This window comes from Sardina pilchardus, chromosome 1, assembly GCF_963854185.1.
Source record: "Sardina pilchardus chromosome 1, fSarPil1.1, whole genome shotgun sequence".
NCBI lineage: Eukaryota > Metazoa > Chordata > Actinopteri > Clupeiformes > Clupeidae > Sardina > Sardina pilchardus.
Genome location: NC_084994.1, coordinates 21,344,933 through 21,358,366, shown reverse-complemented (window position 1 = coordinate 21,358,366; position 13,434 = coordinate 21,344,933). Strand labels below are relative to the sequence as shown.

Genomic DNA, 13,434 nt, shown 5'->3' with positions numbered 1-13,434 from the left:
AGATAGATAGATAGATAACCTGTTTGTGTGTATGAAGGTACTCAAATAGCATAGAGATGACAGGAGTTCTCTCTCTCTCTGTGCGCGCGCGCGTGTGTGTGCGTGTGTGTGTGTGTGTGTGTGTGTGTGTGTGTGTGTGTGTGTGTGTGTGTGTGTGTGTGTGTGTGTGTGTGTGTGTGTGTGTGTGTGTGTGTGTGTGTGTGTGTGTGTGTGTTAAAGGTACTTGGATGGGTCGGAGGTGACGGGAGTTGGGTTAGTGGTGTTTGCGGTGCAGGGTGCAGAGTCAGATAAGAGGAAGGTGGACTCAACACAGAGAGTGGAGGTGAGATGCACACACACACACACACACACACACACACACACACACACACACACAGACGCATTGACAAATACTATGCACAATCTCTCTCTCTCTCCCTCTCTCTCTCTCTCTCTCTCTCTCGCTCTCTCTCTCTCTCTCACTCTCGCTCATGCTACCTGTGCTACATGCTACACATGCTACCTGTGCGGTGTGAATGGGATATACTGTATTGTCACATGGGTAGATAGGACGCATGTGTTACAGTACATACTGTATGTGTTTATTATTTTTGTGGTGCTGGGCTATGGAACATCAATGGGAATGTGTGTAAATGATTATATATCCCTATAGGATAATAAAGACTGTACATAAACAGTTGGCATAACGCCCTATGCTAGTTAAGTAGGTTAGCAGTTCACTGCCTAATGGACCCTCCTCCCCTCTCCTCTCCTCTCCTCTCCTCTCCCCTCTCATCCTCTCCTCTCCTCTCCCCTCTCATCCTCTCCTCTCCCTTCCTCTCCTCTCCCCTTCCCTCCCCTCCTCTCCTTTCCCCCTCCTCCTCTCCTTTCCTCCTCTCCTCTCCTCTCTTCCTCTCCTCTGCTCTGCTCTCCTCTCTGTGTTAGATTGATGAGGGGAGAGGACATGCAGTGTTGAGTAGGCAGCACCTGCAGCAGATGACCTCCAGCTCCACTGACCTCCTCCAGCTGACTGGGGCCTCAATACATGTGAAGGTCACTGTGCTGACCCACACAGGTGGAGGATAAGAGTAGTGTGCTGATAACTCTCTGTCTCTCTCTCTCTCTCTTTCTCCCACCCTCTCTTTCTCTATCTGTCTCTCTCTCCCTCTCTCTTTCTCTCCATCGCTCTCTCTCTCCCTCCCTCTCCCTCTTTCTCTCTCTCTCTCTCTCTCACATCTGTGTATGTGCATGTCTGTTTATGTTCAAATGTGTGTGTGTGTGTGTGTGTGTGTGTGTGTGTGAGAGAGAGAGAGATATGATACATATAGACCATTATAGACTTAAAATAATAATATCTGTATATTTCACTCATTCTTGGCATGACATTACAGCTACAGATTTGTCTGTCTACAGTCAATCAGTCTACACTACAGTCTTACACGTTTGTTGAAAACTGTTCTTGGTAGAGGCCTATATTGATATTGTGCACACATTTATTATCTCTCAGGCCACGAAATGGCGGAGGCCAACCTAGATGGCATTCGGGTAGTCAGCTCTCCGTATGTTATTCGTTTCGAAAGGACCCCCAAGTACTTCAAGCCAGGAATGCCATTCACATGTCTGGTAAAATAATCAGGGTTATACTCCTTGTCCTCCTTCCATTTTAAAAAGCTGTGAAAGATTGTGATGTTAAAAACATCTATCAAATGAATCTATTTTTTCTCATTTATACTTCTTTTGCCAACAAGTTCAGTGTTTCCTCTGTAATGATATATTTCTTACCCTACAGATTTCTGTGGACAATCCTGATGGCTCACCAGCAGGGGGCGTCCAAGTGGAGATCACAGACAGGAAGTCAGAAGCCATCAGTGGCATCACAGAGCGCAATGGCCTGGTGAAGCTAACTGTTAATACCGACACTAAAGACTCTGTGCTGCTACTCAGCGTAAGCCTCTGCACAATACACACTGTAAAACATAACAGCTATCCTTAGAATGTTTAGTAAGTATAGACTTAGAATATCCTTAGAATGTTTAGTTAGTATATACTAGCTTAGAAATCTAGACGCACCCTAGAGGCAGCAGATGTAATTTGTAGTTTAGTCTAGCAACTCTCCGTTGGCTTGCGAGCTGGAAAAATTAAACTTCTATCGAGCCAATCACATTGTGTATAGAGTCGATGGGCGGGCTTAACATAATGACCACTGACCTGCGACCATAAGTTGCTACCGTTCAGCATGAATTCTCCATCCTGCTACTTAAAAGTAAGATGATTGGTTGTATCCTATTGTGTGGGTTCAGTGTAACACTAAAGACTCTGTGCTCCTACTCGCCCTACGCAATAATACATGATGAACAAGAGGTCTAACGAGTATTCCCCTGCAAGGGACCTCCATATGCAGTACATTCAATGTCCTTATTGTTTACATATTTTGTTTACAGGCATCTACCAAGGCCCCTGGTCTCACCGATGCTCAACAGGCCAGAGCGGACATGACAGCATTACCGTATGTGTCCAAGGGACGTTCCAAGAATTACCTGCACATTGGTTTGGATGCAGCAGAGCTGACCATCGGAGATCAACTCAAGATCAACCTGAACCTGAGAGGAAGTCCTGGAGCCCAGAATAATGACTTCACGTACCTAGTAGGTTTCATCTTCACACACACACACACACACACACACACACACACACACATACACACACACACACACACACACAGAAACACAAATGCAGATTTGTGTTTGTATTTTAAACACTCACACTAACTGTGTGTGTCTGTGTGTCATGATTACAACAGATCCTGAGCCGTTATTTTATTTTCTACATAGAGTTAATGTGTGAGATCCATCTTGTCTCTCTCATCAGATACTGAGCAAAGGGCTGTTGGTGAGTGTAGGGAGGTTGAGGAGACAGGGCCAGGAGATGATATCCTTGTCCTTACCAGTGACCAAGGAGATGGTCCCCTCCTTCCGTATCGTGGCCTACTACCACGTGGGCTCATCTGAGGTGGTGTCTGACTCAGTCTGGGTGGACGTGAAGGACACCTGCATGGGAACGGTAATGTTTTGTCTATTTGACAGAAATCAACTCTCTCTCCCTCCTGTTCATTCTCTTTCTCTTTCTCTCTACATTTGTCTCTAATTCTCTCTTTCGCTCATTCTCTCTGTCTTTCTCTCACTCTCCCTCTTGAAACGGAAATGTAGAAAACACACACACACTCAAACACACCACACACACAGTCACACTCTCAGTCTCTCACACACACACAAGTTTTGGGGATTCTGTTTCTCAATGTAACTCTGTTCCTTCTACATTCTCTCTCTCTTTCTCTCTCTCCTCTCTCTCTCTCTCTCTTTGCAGGTGAAAGTGGAGGCATCTCAGCAAACATACTCCCCTCGTCAGCACTTCAGCCTGACCATTACTGGAGACCCAGGGGCCAGAGTGGGTCTGGTGGCCGTGGATAAGGGAGTCTACGTCCTCAACAACAAGCACAGACTCACCCAGAGCAAGGTGTAAAAGGCTTGTCCCCACACTGAATAGATAATCAGTATCAGTGTATCATCTTCAGGGGTCGAAATGTTTGTGTGTGTGTGTGTGTGTGTGTGTGTGTGTGTGTGTGTGTGTGTGTGAGAGAGAGAGAGAGTCATTATACATATAGACCATTGCATACTTAAAATAATAAACTATATCTGTATATTTCACTTATTCATGGCATGCTATTATTTGTGTGTGTGTGTGTGTGTGTGTGTGTGTGAGAGAGAGAGAGTCGTTATACATATAGACCATTGCATACTTAAAATGATAAACTATATCTGTATATTTCACTTTTTCATGGCATGCTATTGTGTGTGTGTGTGTGTGTGTGTGTGTGTGTGCGTTCCATTGTAGATTTGGGACACTGTTGATAAACTCGATATCGCCTGCACTGCTGGCAGTGGTAAAGACAGTATGGGGGTTTTCTATGATGCTGGACTGATGTTTCAGACCAACACTGCAGGTGGAACTGACCCAAGGACAAGTCAGTCAAACAATAACAATGTCTGTGAATAAATAATTATGTAAATAAACAAACAAATAAAGTAATAAATAATCGTCTGCATAATATTATTGGCCACAGGTACTCACTGTCCCTCACATGTCAGAAGGCAACGATCACTCAAAGGTAAGGACCAAATTTTATTCTTTCTTCTTTAACAGGATCCCCATTAGCTTCCTGGTTGGGGTCCTGTAGTTGTAAACTGTAAGGGTATGGGGTCAAAATGTTATATTAATCTGCAATGTATGGCTTACAAAAATAAATAGTGGATGTCTGACTGCGTAACAAAGGGAAAGGTGCGTGTGTGTGTGTGTGTGTGTGTGTGTGTGTGTGTGTGTGTGTGTGTGTGTGTGTGTGTGTGGGGGGGGTGCTTCTGTAATTTATGTAGCAAAGTATACAGTTGTATTTGTGCACGCATGCATGCCCTACAAAGCCAAAGAGCAGTAACTGCATTTTTTGCTAAATTAACTTTTTTACACCAATATGGAAAAAAAAAATCCTCTGATCAATCAGTTAAAATCTCATTGATTTACTGAAACATTTCCTGAAGATATAGGGGTTTTCATTTTACATTATCTGCTAAATACAGTGTGAAAGACAAACAATAAAGCTGTTTTTGAAAAAAAATATTTTTTGAGGGCTGAGAACCAAAGGGATATTTTGGTCAAAATTGAGTTATCACCTGAAAGCTCTTGATGAGCTCTCTTAGCTGACAAAAATATAGAAGTAAAATATCTATAAATATATAGTTATTGAACAAAAACCAAATGACTTTAACTGTGAACATATAGAAGCAGTTAGATTTGTTTTGGCTCTCCTGTAAAGTTGGTGAAATGTCCCTTTGGTTCTCAGCACTCGATTTGCAGTTACTGCTCTTTGGTTTTGTAGGGCAATTGTTCACATAATCATCTACATTCTGCTGTCACAGAGAAACTAGAGGGTGTTTTTGAAGATGTAGTGGTCTCGCGTTCACATTTCCAAGAGAGCTTTCTTTGGCACGATGTGCAGCTTGCTACATGCAGAGATAGTGACAAAGACTGGTAAGTTGTGAACACACTGTACAATGCAACTAAAACAACAAAACAAAAGTCTGGATGATCATCCATTCAGAACACATGGAACAGCTGGGTATTTCACAAATCCTAGATAAGGGATTAAGCTGGTATTTTGGTTAGCCTGGCTGAATTTAGCAATGATTTTGTTTCCCCCCTCGTTTTTCCCCTTTCAAAAGAGAAAAGCTTTACTTCACTATTAGTCTAAATCAAAAGAGGTTGTTGAACCTAGTTCAAACATCGTTATAACTTGTCTTGGACTTCCTAATTTTGTCTGGTTGTTAACCGGCAACATTGCGTAAAGTTTCCTATGAATCATTTCTAATTTTAAGTTCTCAAGAAAGACAACAACAACAACAACAACAACAGCAATAACAACTAGAAAATGTAATTCCATGGAAGGAATTACCATTGCATGTAAATGCAAAAAGGTTGCTGACTGTGTAAAACATTCCTATTAGGTCTATAGTTAAAAGGACAACTAGGCTACACAGAAGAATAGATAAATAACAATAACCCAATTACATTTCCACTGAAATTACTTATGAAAATGCATCAAAATTGTGGATATAGGCTATTATGGAAAATAACTCTTCATTTATTAGAATTTAAGACTGAAATGAAGTTGGCAACTTCAAACGAGTTGCAAGAGCTGACACTTTAGTGGCCTACAGTGAAACGACTGGTAGGATAGCTTATATAGGCTAGCCTTAATATCTACACTAATGCAGGTTAAAAGTAGGCCATAGACACCATTGGAATACGGAATACAATTTCAAACAACGCCAATCAACGATGCAGCAACAGGTATGATATCTAGCAAATGTAACGTTAGCTTACAGTAGGACATTTGTACAGGATGAGCTAGAATGTTCTTCGAAGTGTCTCCAGGTGTGTGATTGTCCTAATAGGAATGTACAAGCTGTTAACAAAGGTTTTTAATTTGTGAATGATACCGAAAGCTTTAAATGATTGCCTGGCTGACAAGTCCCTATAGCTGAAACGACTAGCTTGTTAACAAACAAACAAACGTGAAAATGATTAGTTTGTGCTTGAAACGACTGTGAGAATGTCTTGGTTGGACTTAACTTAAAAAACGCTGGGTGAAGATCGGTGTCGTGTAGCCTAGGCTGCTCTGTCGAAAAGTCCTTGCAGCCTACCCGACGTTAAACCTAGCCTGGAGCAAGTTTGGTTGTCGTTAGCTAAATACAGTGTTAGATTTACGTTGACGTTAGGTTAGATTGTCTTTAGCTGTTGATAACGTTACCGAGAGCAAACCGGTTACTGTAACGATATAAACAAATCAAGTTAAGAGTAGCCTAACAGGAGACAAGACGATAACGAGCAACTAGGCATGGTAGAATGTTTTCATACTGTAGCTGTTAGTAGCCTACTCAGCACGCAGCTACAGTTTAATGAGTAGACAAAACATTCATGTTGCAGCGGTGGCATGGCTTTAGTTTGGATCAAAGATCCTTGATTACTGACAGCTGAGCACTGACGTAACAATTAGTCTTTGCCGCTAAAGGATCTCAATGTAAACTCTATGGGAATTTTAAACTCTTTTATCGTAAATATCTCAAAAAGTATGAAGTTCACAAATGTCAAAAATACAATCGTCAAATCTCCGTTACAAGATCTTTGTAGGAGTGCTTGAATGACGTCAAACGGTTAAGTGGTTTTAGCGTTATAAATCGTTGATTTTGGTCGGAGGAAGAATAATTATCCCGATAATAATAAAAAGAACAGGGATAACAGTACATTGCATTTACATGCAATGTAATAACAACAACAGCAACATTGCTCAAGAAGCTGCCTTGTGCATCATATTTACTTCCAAAATGTTTTTGTATTCCTGTTGCAGTACCAGTGTGTCCTCCAGTCAGCTGGGCTTTGTGGCCGATGCCATTACTAGCTGGGCCATTACAGCTATTAGCCTTTCTGAAGCCACGGGTGAGACTCATGCAATGGTTTACTTGCCACACACTCCTCTGCTTGTTTAACCCTTAGATGCATAAGTGGGGTCAAAAATGACCCCAGAGGTTGTTTTCTTGCAGTATCTTCTTAATTTTACATTTTTTTCATTTAACCTTCCATGTATTCCTCAAATAGGTTGTCTTTGACATGAGGCCATTTGGATTTGTGTCTAATTGTTATATTTTTAAAGTAATTTCATGTTTTGTATCAGTACCACCGATCCGCATACGTGGGGTCAAAAATGACCCCAAGCATTTTCTATGGAATTTCAAAAGTTAACCCTAGGATCTTTTGATTTTTATCAACTGTGGCAGTCAGGTATACATTTACTGTTGATTATCACATCTCATGTCAGCAGTCTCACCATCCTGAAGGCTATTTTTACACAACAACATAAATCTAAGTATCATCATATAATGTGGCGGCCAAGTGTTCATAGCGACGTCGCTTTTTGATCCTTCGATGTCCGCTCTTCCTATTATTGTAAAGCAGCATTCACCAAGCGATATTTACAGAGGGATTTGTTGATATAGCGTTCTTTGCCAGATTTTTATGACTTTTTATGCCCAAAAATAGGGCGAAAATCCATTTTTTAGCTAATTGGCAGTATTCTCTGATTATCTGGATAACAAAAGAAGATATTCATAATCACCTCTGTAAATGTTTTTTATTTGATATATTAACACTACAAAAAAATAATTTTCAACCTGGCTTTTTCCAATGGTCAGATTCTTTGCATCAAAACATATATGCAAATTAGCGCATATTTAAATATGACCTAATTAGCATATTTAAACATAAAATACAGAAAACTTGCAATACGTTTTTTTCTCCTATTTATGTGAGTATTCAACTGGTAAAGTTTCATTAAGATATCTCTAAGTTAAAAATGTTACCCTATTCACCTATGTTGAGATCATTTTAGGATGTTTACCTTTTTTGCCTATCTAAAAGCTGTTTTGTAATAAAATGTTAATAAAAAGTGATACATCACTTTTCAAACATGAAATAATTATTTTTTTGACAAATATATAATAAAAAGCATCATCATTAACCAAAATGAAAGACATTATTTGAGTTTACAGCAAAAAACGCATGCGTTCTAATTGGGGTCATTTTTGACCCCACTCATGGAAGAGTGTAGGTATTGGTAGCCTATGCATCTAAGGGTTAATTAATTAATTAATCAATCAATCAATCAATCAATCAATCAATCAATCAATCAATCAATTTCAAATTAATTACTGTACACATTTCATTGTCACCTGAGTAAAACACTTCTGTCTTTAAATGTTCTGGATGCTTCTCACGTTTGTTCATATTCGAACCACACACCAAAGAGTGAGCATTGCCCATGTTTTGTGGTCAGTTATTTATTCATTATCTCTCTGTAGGTATGTGTGTAGCTCCTGCCCTGGATATAGGCAGTACTAAGCATTTTTCCCTGGACTTGAAGGTGCCTCACCACTCAAAATGCAATGAGCAGCTGGAGATTGTAGCCATTCTGCACAACTTGGAAGACAGTGACATACAGGTGATTATTTTTGTCTAAACATAGCATTTAGATACTAGCATCAGTTAGCTACCAATGGTGGTTAACTTTAAAGGTGCACAACGCAAAATTTTCACCTTGATGAAGTCAATTTGATGATAAACGGAATTGTAATAGGCCAGTCGTTCACCTACCATAGGTATACAATATAGATGTGGCGAGTCCCCACCGAGAAAACTAGCCATGCAACTTCCAACAGCGACGGCCAGCCAAATCTTGCGAGAATCGTCAAAACATTACCTTGACCTCAAGCATTTGATTAAGTCACAAGTTTACAATTTACAATAGTAGAGTGACATATAAATATATTGCACCTCTAGAGGGAGCTCTACAGTAGCCAAAAATACCTAAACCTTTAATCAGTAATACGAAAAGTTGCGAAAAGGATCCTAGGTGTTATTGTATCCTCTAGTGTACAACACAATGGGTACAAGTGGTACAAAAAATTTAAGGATTATATTTTATGTAAATATTAGGAACATTTTCTGGTGTGCGGACTTGTTGTTCTCTTAACAAAGAAATATAATAATAAAAAAAAGGTCACCATGCTACTAGCCATGCTCCACCTCTGACAGGTGCAGTTGAAGTTAGTTGAGACGAGACGGATGTGCAGCCTGGCCACGGACAGGGGAGGGTACCGCACCACGGTGGAGCTGAGGGCCGGGGGCACCAGGGCAGTGCCCTTCGTCATCGTCCCCATGGAGATCGGAGAGCAGACCGTGGAGGTAATGGCCGTATCCGCTGACGCCAGGTACACTGATGGTGTAAGAAGAAACATCAACGTCCTGGTGAGTAGTTTTTTTTTTTACTTACTGACGTGTGTGTGTGTGTGTGTTCATGGGCCTTTATCGAAAAGGCATGCAAAGTGTTACAGTAATTTCCTGTGTTGTATAAGCCACAGGACAGTGTTTTATAGAAGTCAAAAGAAGCAAAACCATATTAACTGCCCCCTTGTATTAACCTCATAGCTGAAGATATTTTGCGAAATTAATGTATGCTATAAGCCTTGGCTAATAGTTAAGGAAGTTATGGTAAATCAATCAATAACTTAAACATCTTTGTTTCTGTCAGCCAGCTGGTGTTCTGAGAAAGAAAGTTGTGAACATGGACCTGAATCCCTTGAATTCTGGTAAAACATCAGCTATCAGTAATAGTTTAGGATTCACTACAAAAGTCTGTCCCAAAAGCCCTAGAGTCCTATAGTTTGCTTATTCTCTCTCCCTATTCTGATTCCTTTGCTGCGCATGCTTCAGGAGGGTTCTTCACGTCTGTGATTGGACCGGAACTGACCACTGCTGGTGACAAGATACCAAATATGCCTGTTCATCATCTGATAACTGCACAAGGTTTGCTACAAAAATGCAAATTCCCTAGATGTATGTTATTGTTTAGTGTGTGTGTGTATGTGTGTGTGTGTGTGTGTGTACTGTATGTGCATATGTGCATGTGTAGTTGTACATTCTATTCATCATGTTACGTGTGTGTGTATGTGTGTTTGTGTGTGTGTGCATGAGTTCGTGTTTGTGTGCATGCGTGCCTGCGTGCATTCGTGTGTGTGTTTGCGTGCATGTGTTTGCGTGCGTGTATGTGTGTGTGTGTGTGTGCGTGTGTGTTTGCGTGCGTGTGTGCGTGTGTGTGTGCGTGTGTGCGTGTGCGTGTGCGTGTGTGTGTGTCTACAGCCCACCACCTGACCCCCCGTATGGAGGGAGTCCTCAGTGGGGAGACTCTCGCCCCTCTGCTGCGACGGACTGGCTTTGGCGGAGGGGAGCAGGACCTGGTTACTCTGGCAACGCCCCTCATCGCCATCTACTACCTGGACCGGACCCAGCAATGGCTGGAGGGAAGGACAGAGGCAGTGAGAGCCATCGGCGCAGGTGAGGAGATCTCTCCTCTTATCTTTATTGTTTCGGTTTTATGTTTACAGCTTTTGTCTTATTCTCTTCTGTGGAGAATTATCAGAACATACTGTACATGCATGCAGTGTGTGTGTATATGTGTGTATATGTGTGTGTGTGTGTGTGTGTGTGTGTGTGTGTGTGTGTGTGTGTGTGTGTGTGTGCAGTTGGAAAGAGGCTCCACATTTTGGACTCGTGGAAATGGGGAATTCATTATTTTTTTCTGTTTATTATAAGTGAGGTTTCCATTTATCTCATTACCGTAGTTGTTGTCATAATTCTAAACTCTTCAGGATACCAGAAGCTGCTCTCTTACCGGAAACTGGATGGGTCGTATAGTGCCTATAAAACCACACACAGCAGCACTTGGTAAGAACCCCCCCCCACACACACACACACACACACACACACACACACACACACACACACACAGGAACAGTGAATAATAGGTTTATTTTTTTAGTAAAATGTCAACATTAATACATGTTGAAGACGTTTTTTTTTTTTTAAATACACTAATTGCTAATTGCTTACCTCATGCTTTATTGCTTCTGTGAGTAAAGATCCAACCGCATATCTGTGCCAACCATTCATTTAAACCAGCTGATTCTAATTAGCACAGCTCTTCAGCTAGGTAGAACAGCTAATTGAGGCACAGGTAGAACCAATACATGGTCGGACTTTTACTCACCGAAGCTGGAGTTTTCCACGTCTGTTTATTGCACATTTTTTGTTTATAATACTGTACAGTATACTGTATACTAGTTGCTTAGCCTACCTCGCGCCCGCTTTATTGCACTGATGTCACTGTCTGGTTATCCGCACACAGGCTGACTGCTTTTGTGGCCAAAGCATTCTCCATGGCCAGTGGCATTGCCAGCATTGATGGGAACATGATCTGCAGTGCTCTCTTGTGGCTCTCCACACACGTGCAGAATCCAGATGGAAGTTTTAGAGAGCCGTCCCCTGTCCCATACACAGTTTCTAGCACTGTAAGTGGAGATGTACAGTAAATCTCTAGCCCTTTATACTGTATCTTAAGATGTTTACATTCATATGTTTATAGTTTATAGTTCATATTCATATAGTTTATATGTAGAGCTCCGTGTGCTTGTTTCATGCTTACATTTTTCAAATTCATAAGCATTAACTTTTTTTTACCAGATCTACTTCATAGATCTACTTCATTTATTCATTTATTAGCCACCCACCAGCCAATCAGAAAAGATTGGGTGATAAAGTCCACACAATGGACAATCTATCTTTTCTTTTTTTGTCATAATTTTGAACTCATCACTTCAAGTTAATTTCAGCTCAGTTACTTTTTGGCAATAATCTAAATTACAGCATTTGACTATGCATATCCATCTGCATGGGAAACATTCAACTTCATACCAATGATTTGTACACTATACTAAACACATGGTGTAACAATGATTACGGTAAATGTGATATCTGACTCCTAATATTTGACTAGAACCTAATATAATAAGACTTATGAATGCATCTTCACGTTTGATCACAGGGGTTAATTGAGTTTAGAAAATAATAATTTTGAAGAGAAACAGCTCTTTTACTCTGAAGTAACGAAGTCAGAACAACAAGCGACTCAAGTGAATGCATTTGTGTGTTTCTGTGTTTTCATAATTTGATCACAGGGCAATGTGTACGGGAGGGACAGGGATGCCTCCCTTACGGCCTTTGTGCTGATAGCCATGCAGGAGACTCCCGCAGCTCTCTGTACTGAGAAGGTGACACAGGTCTGTCGGATTGGATTACTCAATTTCAGATGTCAAGTCCAAGAGACTGTTTTCTTATTTTTCAAGAATGTTTTTTCCGGAGATGCCTAAAGTCTTCTCCCCTCACACCCTATCCCTTTTCTCTCTGTCCCTCTCCTCTCCCTCTGTCTATCTGTTCTCTCTCTTCATCCCTTCTCCTTCCTCTCTCCCTCTATCTATCTATTCTCTCTCTTTATCCATTCTCCCTCTCTCTTCATCCCTTCTCCCTCCTCTCTCCCTCTGACTATCTATTCTCCCTCTTTCTCTCTATTCTTTATCCGTATCCCTTTTCCTCTCTCTATACCCCTCCTCCCTCTCTCTTTATCCCTTCTCCATTCTCTATCCCTCTATCTATCTGTTCTCTCTCTTTATCCCTTCTCCCTCCTCTCTCTCTGTCTATCAATTCTCACTCTTCAACCCTTCTCCTTCCTCTCTCCCTCTATCTATCTATTCTCTCTCTTTATCCCTTCTCCCTCCTCTCTCCCTCTGTCTATCTGTTCTCTCTCTTTATCCTTCTCCCTCTCTTCATCCCTTCTTCTTCTCTCTCTCTCTCTCTCTCTCCAGATCATTTCCAACAGTAAAGCGAGAGCAGCACATTACCTGGGCCTTAGGATCCATACTCTGACCAATCCCTACGCGGTTGCCATGGTGTCCTATGCCCTCGCCAACGCCGGTGTCCTGAGGCAAGACATCCTCTTGAGGCAGGCCTCAGCAGGTGGGTAACATGGCACATGAGCGAGGGACACAGCTGTATTCTCGGCTTCGCGACTTCCTCATTTCCTCGATATATATATATATATGTATATATATATATATATATATATATATATATATATATATATATATATAATGAAAACGTGAAATGCAGTCTATGTAGTTGTGTTTGTTGATGGAAAATGTCATAGAATTTTCCTGATGAGATGACTAGGCAAAAGCAATACAGTCTGAAATTGACAACAGCTGAATTGAGTGAGTGCCAGAACAAGCTAAATGTGACCATTCAAAGCGAAATCAGTCGTTTTGCGCACAACGTTATTTTGAGAAAATCAACAATAACAAACTTCCGGGTTAAAATATTGAATTTCACATTTTCGCATAATTCGACTGTATACAGTCTACAGTTTCATATCGTGGACGCATTTCACGGAAAAACATACGTTTT

At 41.0% G+C, this 13,434-nt stretch overlaps 1 protein-coding gene across 1 annotated transcript in view; it reads left to right on the top strand.

The window, feature by feature from the left end:
* The window catches only part of LOC134077177 (complement C3-like), a 29,209-nt gene that overhangs the window by 2,999 nt on the left and 12,776 nt on the right, over window positions 1–13,434 (top strand). Inside the window, exons 8-26 of the mRNA XM_062532612.1 lie at window positions 220–322; window positions 925–1,054; window positions 1,487–1,602; window positions 1,769–1,924; window positions 2,421–2,624; window positions 2,848–3,039; window positions 3,343–3,492; window positions 3,871–4,000; window positions 4,100–4,163; window positions 6,935–7,023; window positions 8,442–8,581; window positions 9,175–9,387; window positions 9,671–9,728; window positions 9,853–9,945; window positions 10,279–10,473; window positions 10,788–10,863; window positions 11,324–11,486; window positions 12,153–12,245; window positions 12,837–12,987. Coding sequence (XP_062388596.1) covers window positions 220–322; window positions 925–1,054; window positions 1,487–1,602; window positions 1,769–1,924; window positions 2,421–2,624; window positions 2,848–3,039; window positions 3,343–3,492; window positions 3,871–4,000; window positions 4,100–4,163; window positions 6,935–7,023; window positions 8,442–8,581; window positions 9,175–9,387; window positions 9,671–9,728; window positions 9,853–9,945; window positions 10,279–10,473; window positions 10,788–10,863; window positions 11,324–11,486; window positions 12,153–12,245; window positions 12,837–12,987 — 2,516 coding nt within the window. The remainder of the gene's footprint in view (window positions 1–219; window positions 323–924; window positions 1,055–1,486; window positions 1,603–1,768; window positions 1,925–2,420; window positions 2,625–2,847; window positions 3,040–3,342; window positions 3,493–3,870; window positions 4,001–4,099; window positions 4,164–6,934; window positions 7,024–8,441; window positions 8,582–9,174; window positions 9,388–9,670; window positions 9,729–9,852; window positions 9,946–10,278; window positions 10,474–10,787; window positions 10,864–11,323; window positions 11,487–12,152; window positions 12,246–12,836; window positions 12,988–13,434) is intronic.